General features: G+C 34.7%; 1 protein-coding gene across 6 annotated transcripts in view; it reads left to right on the top strand.

The window, feature by feature from the left end:
• Positions 1–22373, top strand: part of CTNNA3 (catenin alpha 3) — a 1783011-nt gene that overhangs the window by 959827 nt on the left and 800811 nt on the right. For all 6 annotated transcript variants that reach the window (XM_045040980.1, XM_023240490.2, XM_045040981.1 and 3 more), the window contains one exon: positions 270–422. In XM_045040980.1, the coding sequence (XP_044896915.1) occupies positions 270–422 (153 nt within the window). The remainder of the gene's footprint in view (positions 1–269; positions 423–22373) is intronic.

Raw genomic sequence — 22373 nt, 5'->3', positions numbered from 1 at the left:
CTGTCTGCACGGAGCCTGACATGGGGCTTGAACTCATGAACTGTGAGATCATGACCTGAGCTGAAGTCGGACGCTTAACCACCTGAGCCACCCAGGTGCCCCAGTTTGTTTTAACTTTGTAAGTGACATTCATACATAGTCTTAAGTATTATTACTTAGAGATTGTGTGAAAATACATAAGATGAATTTTGTAACTACTGGGATTATAAAAATAGGAAATAACATGAACCATTTCCTGAAAAAAAAATGAATTTTTTATTTCTCCTCAGCTCCGTAAGGCTATTATAGATCATGTGTCAGACTCCTTTTTGGATACAACGGTCCCACTTTTGGTTCTCATTGAAGCTGCCAAGAATGGCCGGGAAAAGGAAATAAAAGAATATGCTTCAATATTTCGTGAGCACACCAGCAGGCTTATAGAGGTAAGCATACTAGAACTGTAACTGCCCTAAATCCAGGAGAATGAGGCTCTCATTCCCCATTTACAATTGACTTGTACTCAGATAAAAACTTTTGACAACTTACTGCAAAAGAAGCAAAGTTTAAATTGTTTTTTTAATGCATATTTTGTTCAGAGCTACACACATACACACACACACACACAATGGTTAAATGCAGATATTTTGTTTAATCTTTACAAATATTTTCTTCATATTCTAACATAAAAGTATCAAATACTCTACCTCATGCCATTTTATTGTTTCTCTACCATCTTTTTGTGGTTGTATTACTCTTCCAGATTTTCAAATCATATTCAACTATGAAGAAAAAGAATGTAAGATTACAGGGGTAGAAAAATCCAGAATAAATAAGTGAGGATAGTAGATTGGTCCATGTGTCAATAGAGGCAAGAGATGATAAAACTATTATTTTCTTCAGCTTGGAAACTGGAAGCATGAAAATGCCGCATGATTTGGTGGCAAGGTGTTATATTGCTGAAAGGGCCATAAAGAGCTAGACACTTCCTAGGAAACAGAGAAGAAACCCATTATATTATGAGGATCAGGAATGCAGCCATAGTAGAAAAATGAGTGTCAATGGAAGGATTTCTAAAACCAATAATGTGACAGTTCTCACAAAGCCAGGAACCCATGGAAGAAGGGAAAATCCGCCTGACCAGATTCGTTTACCAGAGCTGATACACTGCTAACATCCATCAGCATGACTGTACCAGTTGTTTATGGCTAGTGTCTGTTCTCAGTGTCAGTGCCATGCCGTACTGATTATTAAATCTTCTGACTGCCACACCTTCACATACTTACTGGCCATGAACTTTGTGGTGAAATATGTTTAGGGGCTCAAATTGCTTGGTAACCTTGTGAGTTAGAAATAGACAGAACCTGAATTAGAATCATAGCATTTGATATAACATCTATTAACGGAGAGGATTTTCCCAACATCTTAAATGTGGATCCCTGGGAAGGAAGTTTCCAATGTAACTAGCATTTTCACTGCAAACTTTCTGCTTCCTAGTCTTCATATCTAAAAAATGAAAGGAGTTGATAAATAGCTAATTACTAAGATCTTGTCAGCCCTAAAACTGACCTACCTCCAACTTTGAAATTGACTTTGAACTTCCCAACAACTCTGCATGACAGGATATCTGTTACATTGGCCTTATATAGAAATAAAGCTACAAACCCAAACCAGTCCAATTGGAGATGGAGCTGATTTCCAGGCTTACAATTTTTAACTAATTCATTCAATTATTTATATAGTTCTAGCTTTATTTATTCCCTCTTGTAGTCTTCCTCAAATATGTATGCCCTCTTCCCACAGAGAAATGTTAAAAGTAAGAGGCAAAGCAGAAGGAGCAGGCCATTAAAGGCACCTAACTAAGTACAGCCCCTGATAATCATAAACATTTTTTTCTAAAAATGTGTTCTCTAAGCTGAAGGTACATCAAATTATGAAAACAACTTGTCGGTGACATATTCTAAAAGTAAAATTGGTGTCTGCTAATAAAGTTGCATCCCTATTCCTATTTATTAGTTTAGAAATATGTTTCTTAGTTGCTTAGTCTATGAAACATAAATCTCATAAGGTGCTCAATAAAGAAGGGCCCTTTAATTACACAATTTTGGAGAAATAGTTGTATCTATTTCTCCTCTTGGAGATTTTACAGTTCTGAAAAATCCATAGATTTTTCAATTAAGTCAGAATTTTCCCCAAATCAGTTTACCTGAGGAGTTCTTCTTCCATGACACTTATTACTAAGGCAGTGCCTTGAAGGAACACTTGAAAATGCTATCTTAGGGGCGCCTGGGTGGCTTGGTCAGTTAAGTGTCTGACTCTTTGTTTCGGCTCAGGTCACGTATTCTATAGTGCAGAGCCTGCTTGGGATTTTCTCTCTCCCTGTCTCTCTCTGCCCCTCCCCCTGCTCATGCTCTATCTCTCCCAAAATAAATAAATAAACTTTAAAAAAAGCTATCTTAATCTATTGAGAATAATGGTTTATTATTATGTAGACAGAACCCTGAGAATGTGTTTTAAATATTCACCATTCTTGAAAATTCTGCATTTCATGTGATCATTGAAAGAATAGAAAGATTTTATAATTTTGAGCTACTGGGGGACTGAGAATGAGTCTTATCTAACTTTGAATGTCTCCTTCACATGTACGATGCGATTATGCTAGCTTTGCACTCTCGTAGTTCTCCCTCTGGTACTACTGAGAAACTCGTCTAAGGCGTTTTCAGTTCCAGTTAGATTATACCATGTAACAGTCCATCTTCAAACTTAGTGACTTAAAACAACCATTTATTTTTCTTTCATTATGGGTTGACTGGGCAGATGGGCAACTCTCACTTAGGTTTTCTCATGTAATTACTGTTAAATAATGGCTAGGGTTGGAATCCTCGAGAGGTTTGACTGGGCTAGATATAGAAAATGGCACAGTTACATGACTGGAGGAAGTGAATGATAACTGTCAGCTGGGAGCTTAGCTGTGGCTCTTCACTGGGGCACCAATACATGGCCTTTCTATGTGGCTTTAGCTTCTTGCAAAATTATTGCTGGTTCTGAGATGAGAAGTTGCAAAAGCAAGTTAGAAACAGGAAGTATAAGCTTACATCCTCTTAAGACTTGGGCCTGAAATAGGCAGAATACCACTTCCACTGTATATTATTAGTCAAGCAATCATAAAGCCTGCCCAAATCTGAAGGGAGGCAGGGAGGCATGAAACTTCACCTTTCAATGGACAGACTAGCAAAGTGTTTACAGCTACCTTTGATCTACTATACTTCTCAGGATTTCATTTGTTTGATATAAAGTGAAGGTAAACAAGATAATATCTAAGGTCACTGCCAGCTTTTAAAATTTTATGGTATAACAAATATTTTTTTTACAATTGGGAGACTTCTAATTTTCTAAGAGATAGAGACTAGAGGAAAATAGTTTTTAAGTATACTGCTTATCCACTACGTTGTTTAACAAAACATGGGCACCTGGGTGGCTCAGTCACTTGAGTGTCTGACTTCAGCTCCAGTCATGATTTCATGGTTCATGGGTTTGAGCCCCACATTGGGCTCTGTGCTGACAGTGTGGAGCCTACTTTGGATTCTCTGTCTCCCTTCTCTCTGTGCCCCTTCCCTGCTTGCTCTCTCTCTCTCTCTCTCTCTCTCTCTCTCAAAAAAAAAAGCAAAACAAACAAAGAAACAAACAAATAAAACACACTGCATTTATCTCCCAGGAAAATTTCTTTTTGGAAGGAGCTGTCTAACAAAGGCAATAGAGAAAATCATCATTAATTTACTACAAACATTCCGCCAGAAGTGTCTGTGACAGAGTCTGGGGAAATAGGAGAACTTAAATACATCAGTTTCAGAAGACACTGTGAGTTTACTTTGTCTAGATTGTTTACCAATCCACCTTTGTTTTCACTACCACCTGTCCACCCAGACCACTTATACCCATCTTATTCCCAAACTGCGTAATTTGACAGAGTAGGACAGAAAGTCTTAGGTTCTAAATGACCTCAAGGAAAAGCTATTTTCAACATGTCTGGGTTTTGATACCTCAACTGTGTTTGTCAGAGAAATCTAAAATCAGTGAACTTGTTAAAGTAAGACTTAAATGGAAAGAAAAGTCCATTTTTAAAGAATTCCTATCAGATCTTTGAAGAAAAACTTCATGCTATTAAAGGAATACTCTGGAAAATGGTTAAAGTTGCAACTTTTACCAAAAAGAGAGTAAAAACTGTATGGGAACACAAACAAACAAACAAACAAAAAAGCATTAAGAAATTCTTGGGGCGCCTGGGTGGCTTGGTCGCTTAAGCGTCCCACTTCGGCTCAGGTCATGATCTCACGGCTTGTGAGTTCGAGCCCCGCGTCGGGCTCTGTGCTGACCGCTCAGAGCCTGCAGCCTGTTTCAGATTCTGTGTCTCCCTCTCTCTCTGCCCCTCCCCTGTTCATGCTCTGTCTCTCTCTGTCTCAAAAATAAATAAACGTTGAAAAAAAATTAAAAAAAAAAAGAAATTCTACGAATAATAATTAGGCAAACAAAAGGATATGGGATTTGGGGAAAATAAATAGAGATGAGGAACAGAGTAGTCAATAAATTGGGCCTGAATATTCCCATCGTCTAGTGGGGTCATATCTGAGGTCTCCTATTGTATTATCATGCAGTTTGATATAAAATGATAAAGGGTGAAGTGATGGTTATAAAACCCTAGGTAGTGTCAATAACTGGAGAACCTAGATTCTTGAGGCTAATTTTGTTTCACTATGTTGAACTGAGTAACTATTATGCAAAGCTTATCCTACTTTGAACATCCCAGTTACTCTGTGTAACTTGGGATCCACCCAGCCACAGTGGGAATGAGAAGAAGGAGTCAAAAAGTTTGCATAATAAGATAAAAAGAGAGAGGGAGGGAAAACCATAAGAAACTAATAAGTATAGGGAACAAACTTAGGATTGCTGGAGGAGTGATTGGGGTGGATGGGGTAAATGAGTGATGGGCATTAAGGAGGACACTTGTTGTAATGAGCCCTGGGTGTTATATGCAATTGATGAATTACTAAATTCTACCCATGAAACTAATACTACACTATATATTAACTAGAATTTAAATAAAATCTTGAAAGAAGAAAAAGGTTGGAATTTTAAAACTCATCTTTACAAAGTGATTAGCATCTAATGACGAATGTGCCATTGAATTATACTCCCTATTATTTTGATCTTGCATTGATGATAAATTAGGGCACCATCAACTCTGGTGAATTCCACCAATAATGCCTATTAAAAGTAAAGTTTAAAATATTAATTTTATCTTAAAAATTACAATATTTAGATTCTAGAGAGTAAGAATTTTACCTGTCATCACTATGAGCCTATTCTGTTAGCCAAGTCTATGCAGCTAGTACTCAATAAATCGGTATTGAATGAAGGAACACAATGATAACACTAGCTCAATTTTCTTTCTCTCTAAAAAGTTATCTTTGGGGATTCCAGTAACTGGACTTGGAAATATGTCTGAGCCCAATTTTTTAGTAGAGTGCCTTCCTGCTTTAGTGAACATGAATACTTTAAAATAATTCTTCACAATGATATTAGCAAATACCTTTGCCATCAAAAGCAAACACTATAAACCCTACTCCAGATCTCTCTCTGAAGGAATTTGTCACCATTAGATAACATTTTTAAACTTCAGAGATACAGTTTGTAACTTTAATGCGGTAATATAACTGTTATTCAGAAGAATGCCATTGCATTCAATACATGTATTGCTTATTATAATGGCTGTTATTTAATATTTCTTTAAAATTACATTCTAAAAACTCCACTATTATTTTTGAGCCATATTACAACGTGTTCTCAGCAATCAGTTCATGCTGAACACTACATAGTTGCTATCAACTAAAAAGGTAAAATCTCCGGTTTATCCCATGGGTTTTACCATATTAATTCTCATTAAATATGACAGTGTTAATGATCTAGGCCTGAAATTTTTCTGCAAATTAAGTTTCTCTGTGTGCAAAGCCAGCTTCGTCAGTGCTTTGACTTATTCATCAAAAATTCATCTGTCTTGATGTACCTTATTTTAGTAAGTTTCATGGGAGCCTTTCATCAAAAAGGAAAAAGTGGGTGGACATTTAATTATAATACTTCCCTCCAACCTACAAAGCTGATTGTTCCCACTCACAAAATGGCGAGCCGGATTTAGCAAAGCCCCAGTGCCAAGAGAGAAGGCTGGAGAGGGGACTCTTGCTGTTTGCAAGAAGTGCTCATTGCTCCTAGCTCTACTTATATCTTTGCTTTTTGACAGAATCCTGTTCAAGTGTCACACATTGCTTTAATTGATCATCTGTTATCAAATAAGGATATGCTCAGTTATAAATAAATAGAGCTTTTAGAGTCCCATCCCATTCTTCCTCATTCCCCTAAAAAAGAAAAAAAAAAGAAAAAGAAAAAGAACAAACCCATACTTATACTGTACACAAACCAACAACTGTTCTCAGTGAGCATCTTGGCAGCTCTCCTTTTCTGATGGGGAAGGGATATTATAGCTAAGTCAGGAATGCTTTTGGTTATATAGAGGACAGGTGTGACTGCCCACTCCCTGGATTAAAAACTGTTTAGCATCTTAATCCTTTCAGCTAAAAGTCATGATGAACATGATCCTTAAAAGCCTAACTTGAGGGGCGCCAGGGTGGCTCAGTCGGTTGAACATCCAACTGTTGATTTTGGCCCAGGTCATGATCTCATGGTTCAGGAGCCCCAGCCCCACCTTGGGGTCTGAGCTGAGGGTGCAGAGCACGCTGGGGATTCTCTCCCTTCCTCTCTCTCTCTGCCCCTCCCCTGCTTGCTCTCTCTCTGTCTCAGAATAAATAATAATAATAATAATAATAATAATAATAATAATTAAAAAAAAATTTAAAAGCCTAATGTGAATGCACAGTGAGTGACCTTTCCATGTTGGAGAAATTTCTTTTTTTTTTTTAATATATGAAATTTATTGTCAAATTGGTTTCCATACAACACCCAGTGCTCATCCCAGAAGGTGCCCTCCTCAATACCCATCACCCACCCTCCCCTCCCTCCCACCCCCCATCAACCCTCAGTTCTCAGTTTTTAACAGTCTCTTATGCTTTGGCTAGAGAGATTTCTTTATAAATTTTCCATTCATGGTGTTTGGAATTCAGGGAAATGGGGATACAATTATAGAAAAGTCAGAGCCTTTCCATAGTCAGGTGGAGATATTTTTGAATGAGATATTAGTGTTTTGGAAGTAAGAGGAGGGATAAAACTATATGGGATTAGAGTAGTTTGGGAATTTAGTATGAAGTAAGCAATATAAGCAATATTTACATCAAAACTTGATGACTAGGCAGGAGCTGGATTTGAAAAACTAGAACTCTAAGTGGAGATAATAGCATGACTAAAGGCACAATGCTCATTCATGTGTTCCAGGAATGCAATAGAAACGAATTCTAGATCACTAAGCTGGCTGAAGCATGAAGTGAGATAGAGACAGCTGATGAACACCCTTGAGTATTTGATTGCCGGGTGGAAGGTTAAATTTAATCTTCTAGAACCAGATCCAATAATGGATTTAGAAAAATGCAGCTGCTTTTCACCACAGTAGGGTCTAAAGGGAAGTCATATCTTAGAAGAGTTTGTGTATGGACTATTTCATATCTGGATATAAACATTTTATAATGCCTAACAATTGATTAGAATCTTATAACATAGACTGGTATTTAAAAAGACTGTATTAAAAAAAAAGAGACTGCATTTAAAACCTGATTTAGTCTTATACATTCAAGAGAGAGAGAAGAAAATTTGATTTAATAATGAACTTGGAACAGAAAAGCAAGTGACTCAAGACTTAATGACACTAGATCAATGCTATCCAATAGAAATAGAAGGCGGGCCACATATATAACTTAAAAGTTTCCTGTAACCACCCTAAAATAAAAGGTAAAAATAAACAGGTAAAACCAATCTTAATAACATGTTTTATTTAATCCAATATACCTCAAATATTTTCAGTTCAACATGTAATAATATAAAAACTATTAATGAGATATATTATTCATACTAAGTCTTAGAAATCTGGTGTGTATTTTACACTTACAGCCATACTTAATCTAGACTAGCCATATTTTAAGTGTAAAATAGCCATACATGGCTGGCGGCTATGTATTGGATAGTGCAGTTCTAAATAGAAGATTAGCACATTGAGGACAGGAATATGTTTATTCATTCATTCATTCATTCATTCATTCATCATTCAACAAGTATGTCTTAAGTGCCTACTGTGTGCAATACGCTGTGCTGGACCCCTGGGAATACTGTCTAGAACCTTTGTTTTTGTTTTCCTAGCCTGATATAAAAAACATTCAATAAATCATTGTTGAATGAATTAGTATATAAACCAAGTAGAATGACAATGAGTCTTGTAGAAAATTTTAAAAGATGGCAAATGGCATAACTTATTGAATAAAGTATAAAATATGGAGACAGACTTGGTTTTGAATTTTGGCTTGATGTTCTTGGGAAAGTCACTTAGTATCTCTTGATTCTGTACTGTAAAGGATATACTCCATTGTAAAATGAAAATAATAGTAAGGTTGAATGGGATGATGCATTAAAGTACCAAAGGCCACATGATGTGAACATCATTGTTCAGTGGATATTAATCTTATTCCCTTTCTGCTTTTAAACATTTTTCCCCAGGGCCACCTGGGTGGCTCAGACGGTTAAGCATCTGACTTCAACTCAGGTCATGATCTATTGGTTTGTGAGTTTGAGCCCCACCTCGGGCTCTGTGCTGGTGGTGCAGAGCCTGCTTGAGATTCTCTCTGTCTCCCTCTCTCTCTCTGCCCCTTCCCCATTTGCAATCTCTCTCTCTCAAAATAAAAAAAATAAACTTAAAAAAATAAACACCCCCTCCCCTATATCTTATGTGGAAAGAGGTCATTCGAGTCTCCAAAACTCCTGATGAGCAGTGACATTTTCCTTGGGGAAAATTTATTTTATAAGGTAATGTTAAATATACTGTAGTTGTTGGATCATGATATCCAACTTCCAAATACAGATAAGTGTTTTTCAGGAATATTAACAGGCCAAAAGATGGCATGTGCAAAATGGTCAGCTGAAATTATACACCCAAAATTTTGATATACATTTAATTGTTGTATGAAATTTCTCTGAAACTGAAACTTTCCAGTATTACTTTCCGGGATAGTATTTGGCCAAGACTTAACAAGCAAACATGCTAACTAATAATTACTGATGAATAATTCCAGGCCTAGAAGCCAAACTTTGTTTTAATCACCAGTCTGATTATATAAATTGGGACTGATCTGTTTCTTTTGATCAATTCATAATTCCACTCAATTAAAAATAAATACAGTGAGTTCCTCCAATGTGCTCTATAGAGCTCATCTATACAAGAGCCTGCATTTGGTTCCATTTTTGTCTTTTGTGGATGGAAGAGGCTGGTTAATCAGAAGTATTGGCAAAATGGCTATTTTATTGCTTTTACAGGACAAAAACCCCTTTTTTTCTGATAATAAAGAGAAGAGCAAAACAGGGAAGAAAATAAAGTAAAATAAATAAAACACTCAGTAATCTGTGCTAGCTAGCATCATGCAAAACACCTTATACTCTTTACCTCATTATGTCCGTGCTCACAATGATTGAGATAAATACTTTTATTACTGTTTTGCTGATGAAACTCTAGCTGAGAGAAATTAAGCAACTTGCCTAAGGTCAAACAGCTAAATGCCAGAGTAGGGAATCAACTTGGAGATTAAAGGAATAAAGTTACCACAATAAATCTAAAATTGGAAAGTGAGCCCAAGTTTTATAGGTGTTTAATTTCTTGATGGAGAGAGGGGACATCTTTCTGAATGCTTTTAGATCAGAGACTGCTATTAAGTGGATCAAGCTGCAAAAGTTTCGAGAGTTGATTTTATTTCTTTCCAAAGAATCTCTAATCTTTTTTTTTTCGAGTTTGGTAGACACACAATGTTGTATTAATTTTAGGTGTACCACTTAGTGATTTGACAAATTTATACATCATGCCATGTTCACCATTGAGAATAGCTCTAATCTTATTCTACTTTCCCTAACTAGAGAAGCAGAAAGCCAGAAGCACACATTTATGCACCTGAAATCTTTCTGCATGCATTCATTCCTTACAACTCTTAGTGAGTTACACTAAGTTATTAGTAATACTAATACTTAGTTATTAGGCCAGGGTATGAGACCTAAGTGAGATCAGACATAATCTTCTGATGAGAAAGTACATGTAGTCCATTTGTAAATTGACTATTTGGAACTTAGAATATATTTTGCCTGTTAATTAGTACTATGTTACCACTTAGCTTCCTCAGTCCACAAAAGCCTATTGAGTCCCTAATAGAAGTTAAAACTACACAGCGTTTATTAGGAGTATTCTTCCTAGCCTGAAATGCATTTAGAGGTGCCTCTCACCATCAACCAGTTCCCTCTCAGTCTTGTGTGCAGGGTGTTCCTAACATAGGGGCAAAAAATCAAATGCTTTACAGTAGTGGACAAAAAAGTAATAAATAAAAGGGCTCAGTAAGGTAGCCTTTGATGAAATGAAGAGTATAAGTTTAGTCTAAAGGGTTGGTCTCTGCTTATCTTCAGTCAATTATTGCTGTGTGTGAATGCAGGCCCTATTTTGTCAGACATTACAATTTCTCAAAATAACTCAGAAATACAAAATTTAATGTAAAAATCCGTTGGTTTCTAAGTATAGACAGCTAACTCAGCTTAAAACAAAATAAAATAAAACCCACAATCCCATCATTTGTGCCAATACATAATGCCAAGGACCACAAGTTTTGCGATCTCTGCTCTAAGATCACATTTTGAAAAACAAGTTTAAGAAAGATGGATATTTGTAAATGATGTAGATTAGATCTGGAGAATGTTTTGTTAGTAAGCATCAGTTATTACAGACAGGTGGTAAAATGCAGGAAGGGAACTTGATTTGGGGAAGTGGACTCCTTATGATTTTCTTTCCTGAATTGGATAACCTTGAAATAGTTGGTGAATTGAAAAGAGTTAAGAGCACAGTGATCAGCTATTTCCTCTTATCTCCTCTGCTGCTTGCAAACACTGTTAGGGTAGGTATAGGGACAGAGAAAGGAGGATCTTGCCGAAAGATGATTCAAATGTATGTTAGACCCAATTAAAGCTATAGCTTTGTATATCCAGGAAAATCTCATAAAAAAAAAAACAAACCCAAAACGATTAGGATTGGTACTTTCTGCAAGATGGAAGTATAGCTTTGATGCTTTTAAAGAAATGCTCCCATTATGGAAAAACAAAATTAAATTTATTCTGCATTCCATTGATGACTTTGTCTAAAGTATAGGCAGCATGAAAAAAGGCTTATATTTTTCTAAATCATTCTGACATTTTTGTGACATTTTATACATGGAGTTCCAAAAGAAAACCAGAACATCCTTATAAGGTTTGACTTTGGCACTTTGAATCTGCCTAGTAAATAACTGCTACAGATGATCTTTCCCTTCCCCCATCTTTCTTTCATTTTACTTCCCCTCTCACTCCTTCACTCTAGCTATCGGTATAGGCAAATTATTTCTCATTGTATCAAAAGAGAATATCTAAGGTTGTGTTAGTTTTCTTTTGCTAGCAACACAATATCTAAAGAGTCTATACACAGGTGCCCCTAAAACATACATTTTAATGGTTTTTAGTATGTTCACCGATTTGTTCCATCATAATCAATTTTAAAACATTTTCATTTTTCCTAAACTAGACAATTTCTACCTCTATATATATGCCTGTTCTGAACATTACATATGAATGGAATCATACAACATGTCTTTTATAACTGGCTTCGTTAACTTAGCATGATGTATTCAAGGTTTATCTATATGTAGCTTGTATCAGTACTTCATTCCTTTTATGGGCAATTCTGTTGTATGAATATACCACATTTTATTTATCCATTTATAAATTGGTGGACACCTGAGTTATTTCCATTTTTTAGCTATTATAAATAATTCTGATGAACATGTTAATACAAGTTTTTGTGTAGGTATATGTATTTACTTATATTGAATATATACCTGGCAGTGATATTTCTGTATTATATGGTAACTGTAGTTACCTATAGTAACCATTTGAGAAACTACCTGACTGTTTTCTGGTGGCATCACATTGCACCATTTACATCTTCACCAACAGTGTATGAAGGTTTGGATTATCCTCATCCTTGCCAATGCTTTTATTGTTCTCCTTTGATTATAGTCACCCTAGTGAGAGTGAAGTGGTATCTCATTGTGGCTTTGGTTTGCATTTCCCTTATGGCTAATTATGTTGAACATTATTTTATATGCTTGATTCATTTACATATCCTTTTTGGAGGAAATATTTATTTAGGTACTTTGCCCGTTTTTTAAAAGATGGGTATTTGTCCTTTTTATAATTGAGATATAATATGTAATAGTTCTTTATATATTCTAGAAGCAAGTCTCTTACAAAATAGATGATTTACAGAATTTCCTCCCTTCCTGTAGGTTGTCTTTGCCATTTCATAATGGTATCCTTTGAAGCACAAAAGTTTGAAATTTTGATGAAGTGCATTTTATCTATTTTTTATTTTGGTTTCATATCTATAAAACAATTGCTTTATCAAAGGCTATGAAGGTTTCCTACTATGTTTTCTTCCAAAAGTTTTATACTTTTAGCTCTTATATTTAGGTCTTTGATCAGTTTTCAGTTAGCTTTTGTATCTGATATTAGGCAAGAGTCCAATTTCATTCTTTTGCGTGTGGATATCCATTAGATCCAGCAACATTTCTTGAAAAAACTATTTTCCAATTGAGTTTCTGTAATAAATTGACTATAAATATGAGGGTTTATTTCTAGACTCAGTTCTATTCTATTAATCTATGTCTGCTCTTTTTTTTTATGTTTATTTATTTGAGGGGGGAGGGGCAGAGAGAGAGGAGAGAGACAATTCCTAGCAGGCCCAATGCTGCTAGCACAGAGCCCAACATTGGCCATGAGATCATGACCTGAGCTGAAATCAAGAGTCAGTGGCTTAACTGACTGGGTCACCCAGGCTCTCCAATCTATGCCTGTTCTTATGTCAGTACCCCATCTTGGTTACCGTAGCTTTGTGGTAAGTTTGAAATCAGAAAGTGTGAGTCCTCCAACTTCATTCTTTTTCAAATTAGTTCTGGCTATTATGAGTCCCTTGAATTTTCAAATGATTTTAGAATAAGTATGTCATTTCTGAAAAAAAAAAAAAAGACGCATCTGGGAGTTTGATAGGGATTGAAGGGCTGAATCTATAGGTCAGTTTGGGGCATATTACCATCTTAATAATATTAAGTTTTTCAATCCATGAACATGGGATATATTTCCATTTATTTAGATCTGCTTTAATTTCTTTCAACAATGTTTTGTAGTGTTCAGTGTAGAAATTCACACATCTTTTATTAATTATTTTCCTAAAATTTTATTATTTTTGATGCTTTTATAAATGGCATTGTTCTTAATTTCATTTTTAGGTTTTTTTTTGCAGTGTATTGAAGTACAGTTTTTTAAAGTTTATTTATTTTGAGAGAGAGAGAGAATAAACAGGGAGGGACAGAGAGGAGAGACAGAATCTCAAGTAGGCTCTGAACCATAGGCACACAACCAGATCTCACAAACTGTGAGATCATGACCTGAGACGAGATCAAGAATTGGATGCTCAACTGACTGTGCCACCCAGGCACCTCAAAGTGCAATTTTTTAATATATAGATCTAACATCTTGCAACCTTGCTGAATTTATTTATTAGTTTAATTGTGTTGTGTCTATGTGTGTGTATTCCTTAATATATTCTATATACAAGATAATGTCATCTGAGAATATAATTAAACTTCCCTATTTCCAACTTGGATGTCTTTAGTTTTATTTTCATTCCTGATACTCAGAGCATCATTTCTTATTTTTTTTATATCCGTATGTTTGTTTTGGTGAAGTTTCTGTTCAAACATTTTGCCTTTTTTCTTTTTTAAATTGAGTTGTTCACTTATTTTTGTGTTATTTAAAACTTCTTTATATGTTTTGAATGAAAGTCCTTTGTGATGTACATGATTCACAGATATTTTCTGTATATCTGTGGCTTGGCTTTCTTTCTGTTTTTTTAATGGTTATTTATTTTTGAGAGAGAGAGAGAGAGACAGAACACAAGCTGGGGAGGGGCAGAGAGAGAGGAAGACACAGAATCGGAAGCAGGCTCCAGGCTCTGAGCTGTCAGCACAGAGCTTGATGTGCGGCTTGAACTCATGAACTGTGAGATCATGACCTGAGCTGAAGTTGGACACTCAACTGACTGAGCCACTCAGGTGCCCCTGTGGCTTGGATTTCTAATCTTCATAGTACCTTGTTCAGCAAAAAAAAATTATATTTTGATAAAGTCAAATTTATCAGTATTATCATATATGGATTGTGTTTTGTGTTTTATAAAAGAACTTTTGTCTAACCCAGGGTTACATAGATTTTCTCCCATATTTTCTCTTAGAAATTGTATACAGTTTAGTTTTTACATTTATATTTTTATTTCATTTTGAATTAATTTTTATCTATGGTACAAAGTTGGGGTAAAGTTTTGCTTATTTTTTTGTTTTGTTTATTTATTGCATATGGATATCCAATTGTTATAGCATCATTTTTTAAAAAGAATATAGTTTCTCCACTGAATCATGTTTTTACTTTTGTTAAATATCAGTGGACCTATATTGTGAGTACATCTCTCATCTCTCTGTTCTGTTCTATTGCTCTCTGTATCTACCTTTCACCAATGCCATGGTCTGTTTAAAAGTGTAACTTTATAGGAAGCCTTGAAATCAGAGGTTTTGAGTCTTCTCAGATTGTTCTTCTTTTGAAAGATTGTTTTTGCTGCTTTACATTTTTTATAGATTTTTGTATGATCCCATCAATACCTACAAAACTACTGTAGTCATTAAAATTGAAATTGCATTTAAACTCTAGATCAATATACAAAATGACATTGTGATGATATTGAATTCTCTCATTCATGAATATGGTATATTTCTCCAACTATTTAAGCTATCTTTGATTTTTTCCCATAATGTCTTATAGTTATCAGCATCAATTTTAATTGCTAAATATATAAATAATAACAGTTTCAGTGTATTTCTTGTACTAATCTAATTCATTGTAAGATTTTCTACTTCTTTTTTTAGGTTATGGGGTTTTTATTGTGTGTTTGTGGGCACCCTTAAAAGATTTCCAGAAAACTTGCCCACTAATGAGTGGCTATTATTTGGAGACTAATTTAGGTGAGAAGTTTGGTCCTGCTTTTAATACTAAAACTTATAAGAATTTTAGAAGGCAATACAGACTAATGTAGTAGGAAAGAACATAGAGTCAGACAAAGAAATCCTGACTTTAATACCATGTGAACTTGAGCAATTTATTAAGCCTCTCTGAGCTTCCAAACTCTCATTAGAAAGATGGAGATGATAGCCTACATCTCTATAAAGATTTTGTGAGAATTCAATGAGGTAGTTCATGTAAAGTCTTTATGACAATGTCTGGCAATAGAGTAATGTTGCAATAAACACTGGCCTAAAATGTCCCAGCTAAGGAAGGAGGAAAGAAAGCTGTTTTTGTTCACAGATAACATAATTTTCTTGGTAGGAAATATGAAATCTCCTAAAATTAATACATGATTATAACAAGGTTGATTATGGCAAAGTTACATATAAAAGTCAATCACTTTTCTGTAGTCAGCAATGACTAAGTATAATTTGAAATTAAAAACACATTATCATTACATAGGAGCTTATAAATATATAAAGCAAATATTAATAAATCTGAAGGGACAAATAGACAGCAGTAAAATAATAGCATGGGACTTCAATACCATATTTTCAATGGATAGAGCATTGGGGCAGAAAAATGAAGAAACGTTAGACTAAACTGACATTAGATTAGATGGGTCTAACATACATATACAGAACATTCCATCCAAGAGCAGCAGAACACACATTTTTTGCCAGATAAATGGAACATTTGTAGGCTATTTCAAATGTCCAAAACATGTCTTAATAAATTTAAGAAGATTTAAATAATCTCAAACATATTTTTCTGACCACATGGTATGAAGCTAGAAATCAATTATAAGAAGAAAACAGGAAAGTTCACAAATATATAGAGAGTAAACAACATGCTACCCGACAAGCAAAAGGTCAGAGAAGAAATCAAAACAGTAATAAAAATGTAACTTGAGATGGATAAAAATGAAAACACAACATACCAAAATTTATGGGCTGTAGCAAAAGCAGTCCTAAGAGGGAAATTTGTAGGGATAATTGCTTATATTAGGAAACAAGAAAGATCTCAAATATTACCTAACCTTATACCTCAAGGAAGTAGAAAAATAATAACAAAATCCAAATAAAGTTAGCAGAAGGAAATAAATAACCAAGATAAGAGCAGAAATAATGAAACAGGAAACAGAAAAATAGAAACTATCAAAGAAACTAAGTGCTGAGTTTTTAAAAAGATAGACTAACTGGAGAAAGCTTTAGCTAGACTCACCAAGAAAAAAGACTTTGAACTAAAATAAATAACATTATAAATGAAAGAAGAGATATTAGAGCTCATATCACACACATACAAAGGATCATAAGAGACTACAATGAACAACTTATGCCAACAAATTGGGCAACCTAGAAGAAATGGATAAATTTCTAGAAACATATAATCTACCAAGATGGAGTCATGAAAAAAATAGAAGTTCTGGGGCGCCTGGGTGGCGCAGTCGGTTAAGCGTCTGACTTCAGCCAGGTCACGATCTTGCGGTCCGTGGGTTCGAGCCCCGCGTCGGGCTCTGGGCTGATGGCTCAGAGCCTGGAGCCTGTTTCCGATTCTGTGTCTCCCTCTCTCTCTGCCCCTCCCCCGTTCATGCTCTGTCTCTCTCTGTCCCAAAAATAAATAAACGTTGAAAAAAAAATTAAAAAAAAGAAAAAAAAAGAAAAAAATAGAAGTTCTGAACAGATGAATAAGAAGATTGAATTAGTAATCCAAAAACTCCAACAAAGAAAAATCCAGGACCACATGGCCTCACTGGTGAATTCTACCAAACATTTAAAGAACTAATACCAGTTTTTACAAACTCTTCAAAAAAAGGAAAGGAAGGAAAACAGAATACTCCCAAACCCATTTTAATGAGGCCAGCATTACCCTAATACCAAAGCCAGATGAAGACACTTCAAGAATAAATAAATAAATAGTCAATATCCCTGATGAACATAGATGCAAAAATCCTCAACAAAATATTGGCAAGCCAAATTCAACAATATATTAAAAGGATCATATAACATGATCAAGTAGATTTGATTAAAGTACTGCAAGGATGGTTCAATATCTGCAAATCAATGTAATATACCACGTTAACAGAATGAAGGATGAAAATCATACTATCATCTCAATAGATGCAGAAAATCAGTTGACAAAATTCAACATTGCTTCCTGAGAAAAACTCTCAACAAACTGGATGAAGAGGGAACATACCTCACCATAATAAAGGTCATATATGACAAGCCCACAATGCTGAAATACTAAAAACTTCATTAAGATAAGGAAAAAGACAAAAATGCCCACTGTCACCATTTTTATTTGACATGGTACCAGAAGCCCAGCCAGAGCAGTCAGGCAAGAAAAAGAAATAAAAAGCCATCTGAGTTGGACAGGAAGAAATAAAATAATTTCTATTTGCAGATGATATGATATTATACATGAAAAACCCTAAAGGCATTTAATTTTTTTATGGATTAGCAGAATTAGTGTTTTTTAAATGTCCATATTACCCAAAGCAATCTGTAGATCCAGTTTCATCTCTATCAAAATTCCAATGGCATTTTTCACAGAAATAGACAAAACAAACCTAAAATTGGGATGGAGCTATGAAAGATCTTGAATAGCCAAGGCAAACTTGATGAAGAAGAACGGAGCTAGAGGCATCACACTTCCTAATTTCAAACTGTATTACAAAGCTACAGTAATCAAAACAATATGGTTTTGGCATAAAAAGACATATAGATCAATGGAACAGAATAGAGAACCTACAAATAAATCCACATATTTATGGTCAATAAATTTACAACAAAAGAGCCAAGAATAATATGTGATGGGGAAACAGTCTTTTCAGTAAACAATGTTGCGAAAATTGGAGTGCCAAATGGAAGAGAATGAAACTGCATCACTATTTATACCATACACAAAAATTAATTCAAGATGAATAAAATATTTGAACTTAAGGCTTGAAACCGTAAACCTCCTAGAAGAAAACATGGGCAGTGAGGTGCTTGGCGTCAGTTTTGGCAATGACTTTTTGGACTTGACACAAAAAGTAAAGTCAACAAAAGCAAAAATGAACATGTGGGATTATATCAAACCAAAAATCTTCTGCACAGGAGGGAAACCATCAACAAAATGAAAAGGTAGCTTACCAAATGGGAGAAAATACTTGAAAAAGTACTGTTTTTAACAAATACTGATGGAACAACTAGATATCCACATGCAAAAAAAAAAAAAAAAAAAGAAAGAAAAAAGAAAAAAAATGAATCTAGCCCTTATACCTTACACAAAAAATTATCTCAAAATGGATCATAAGCCTCAGTGTAAATGCAAAACTAAAAAACTCCCAGAAGATAACATAAGAGAAAGCCTAGATAACCTTAGATATAGAAATGACTTGTTAAACACAAAACCAAAAGCAATATCCATGAAAGAAACAATTGACAAGCTAGATTTCATTAAAATTAAACAACAACAGCAACAAACTTTTGTTCTCCATTGGCAGTGTTGAGAATGAGAAGACAAAACACACACTTGGAGAAAATATTTGCAAGAGACATAACTGATAATGGACTTTTAACCAAAATTTACAAAAACAAAAAACAAAAACAAAAAAAAAAACCTTCTAAAACTCAACAGTAAGAAAACAAACAACCTGACTAAAACATGGTCAAAGGCACAAAAGAACTAAACAGACACATAACCAAAGAAGATGTACAGATGGCAAGTAAGCATTTGAAAAGATGTTTAATATCATTTATTAGGGATTAAAACAGCAAGGAGATACTGCTATACAACTACTAGAATGGCCCAAATCCAAAACACTGACAACGTTATGCTGATAAGGATATGGAGCAACAGGAACTCTCATATAGTACTGGTAGGAATGCAAAATGCTATAGCCTTTTGGAAGACAGTTTTGTAGTTTTTTATAAAACTAAACATACTCTTACCATATAATCTGGCAATCACATTCTTTGGTATCTTTCCACAGGGCATGAAATCTAATGTCCACAGAAAAACTTGCACTTGGACTTTGTATTACTTATAATTGCCCAAATTTGGAAGCAACCAAGATGCCCTGCAGTACGTTAATACATAAATAAACTTGTGACTCATCTAGATAATGGAATATTATTCAGCACTAAAAAGGAATGAGCTACCAAGCCATGAAAAGACATGGAGGAATTTTAAATACATATTACTAAGTAAAAGAAGCCAATCTGACAAAGCTATCTACTATGTAATCCCAACTATATAACATTCTAAAAAAAAGTAAAACTATGGAGACAATAAAACGATCAGTGGATCCCAGGGGTTGGAGGAAGAGATGAATAGGCAGAGCTTAAAATTTGGGGGGCAATAAAAATGCTCTGTATAATACTATAATGATTGATAAATGATAAATACTATAATGATTGATAGTATTATAATACTATAAATGATTGATAAAATCATTATACATTTGCCCAAACCCAAACAATGTTGAACAAGAGTGATCCATAATGTAAATTCTGGTTTATATTATGATCGGTATGTTGGAATATGTCAGTGTAGGTTCCTCAATTGTAACAAATGTACCACTCTCATGGGGGATGTTGATAATGGGAGAGATTATGCATGTGTGGGAGCCAGGGCATATGGGAAATCTGTACTTTCCACTCAGTTTTGTTGCAAACCTAATATTGCTCTAAAAATAAACTTTATTAATTAATTACTTTATTAATTGTTATTTTATTAATTTTAAAAGTCTTAGGTAAAAATGAATATCTAGTGGTATAAAAAAGAAATTCTAAGATAAGAGGTCTAATTTAAAAAAGTCTTTAATTAGTGAACATTTTCATTTATCCCTGCTCAACAATTGATTAATATTATTTCAATGTTTTTGTATAAACACTATAGCCATAATCTCCAGGATATTAATTGGATAAAACTTGTAATGCATCTGTCAACTAGCAGCTTGTCAAATATAAAATGTACCTAAGAAGGCAAACACTAGGGGACATTTCCTCAAATTAGCAGATTTATCTGATACAAAAATTCAGCAGGGTTTTAGCAACATTGGCAAGGACCAAAGGAGAAACGTTAAGGTAGTAGTATTTTTTTAAAAGATGACTTTGAAGTCAGTGAAAATGCCTATTCTTCATAGTCTTAGAGACACACAAATGAATCTGGCATTTGTGTTTTCATAACTTTGATGGCTTTTAATCTTCAGATGTATACCTCTTATGTTACCATTCTTTTCCAATTCTAAATCTCCCTTTGCATTAGATTCTCTTGCTTAGGCTTGGCATGAGGTGGTGCTGACACCTTTAACACCAGAGATGGGTTGATTAGTTCTGTGGCAAGAACTGAGTGCAGGAAGCACAGACACCATCAGTTCTTCTTTTTAGACAGTAAACTGTTGTCAGGATAAGCAATTCCATTTACCAGTGGCAAACAAACAAACAAACACAAACACAAACAAAAAACCTCACTGTGCACCTAATTTTATTATTTTTATGAGTACTGTAATTTATTTTTAAAGCATAAAGAAAAAAATGAAAGAAAGCATAGGGATCACCCATGATCTATTTATTTCTATGCTTCTTTCTAGGATACCTTCCTCCCTAAGAATTGTAGCAGGATGACCTATACTAGAAGAGTTATTCATCACAAATACAGGCGTTTCCTTTTTTGGAGTCCTGTTTTCTAAATGTTCCAGAATATGAAGAACACATTTCCATGACAAACCACCATAGTGCTTCTGGAATTCGTGGTCGTGTCAGACATTTCTTCAGGGAGCTGATAAAGATTATTAGCACAACTGAGTTGTGACTGGCAGATAGCTAACTGTGCAGATCAGTTTTTCAGAATTCAGTATATGTTCAGAAGATTCACAGGTACAAAGCTACCTGCTGAATTTAAAAAGGACTGTAGTGCTGCCATGAGAGTGTGATCTGCAAGCAGTGATACAAGAGCTAAATAGAGGGCCTCAGGGCTTCCATGGTGCGAGCATTACATAAATGCGATTTCAGCAACTTCCTATTCACAATTGTGGCCATGATTAACCATTTAATCCTGAGGAATTTTCAGTTCATTTATTATTTTCTTAAGAGTAGGATTTATTTTCTTTGCTCTTATTTACAGACTGAATATCTTCTTTGTCCAAGCTATAGACCACACAGAAAAAACTAAAAACATCAAAGCTCAAGATAATAGACTTCTATAACCTTGTAAGCAACATTCAAATGATACAAAACATTCTTTTAATTAAGTTCTATTCCATTGAACCTAATTAAACCAGTGGCTTTTCCACTGAACTATGGACATTATGTGTTAGGGTAAGTCACAGTCCACCAGCACTTTATTTCTGTTGTGTTTTCTATCTTTATCATCTGAAAGAAAGGAATATGTTTTTCTCTTGGATAATTATTATTTATTAATTTTAGTGACCATATATGTACAAAATATTCAAACAATAGCCTCTTCTACTAATCACAATTCCATGATACTCTTTCCTGCACATACACACATGGACACACACCACAATGCATCCATTTTCAGCAGTATTTAATAGAAAGGCATTCAAAGTTGTGGGAAAAAACTTTTAAAGATTGACTCTATTGGGATGAAAACAGTTGTGCAAAATTTGACGTGTGAAGAGTCAAAGGCACTCTCACTTTAGACTCTCTCTTCTCTGTTATTGTGGAGAAAGACATAGAAATTGTTTCCTTATATGCTTCATGGCAGTGACTGGACTTCTTTGTGATTCCATTTCCTCAAATACAGAATGGGAATAATACTACCTTAAAGAGTATTGTGAAGATAAAATTATATGGTTAACGTGCAAGTGCTTAGAAAAGGGAAAAATACTCTGCAGATAATCCTTATAGTAATAGCTATCCTGTGTAAGTGCTTTTGTGCACCAGACAATATTATATGCATTATCTCATTTAGATATCATTTGCCTCACTTTATAGAAAAGAAAGGATAAGAACAGTGAATCAGCTTACCGTGTCACACAGTTAGGGGATGGCAGAGCTGGAATGTGTGCACAG

This window comes from Felis catus, chromosome D2, assembly GCF_018350175.1.
Source record: "Felis catus isolate Fca126 chromosome D2, F.catus_Fca126_mat1.0, whole genome shotgun sequence".
NCBI classification, from domain to species: domain Eukaryota; kingdom Metazoa; phylum Chordata; class Mammalia; order Carnivora; family Felidae; genus Felis; species Felis catus.
This window is presented reverse-complemented; position numbering and strand designations above follow the sequence as displayed.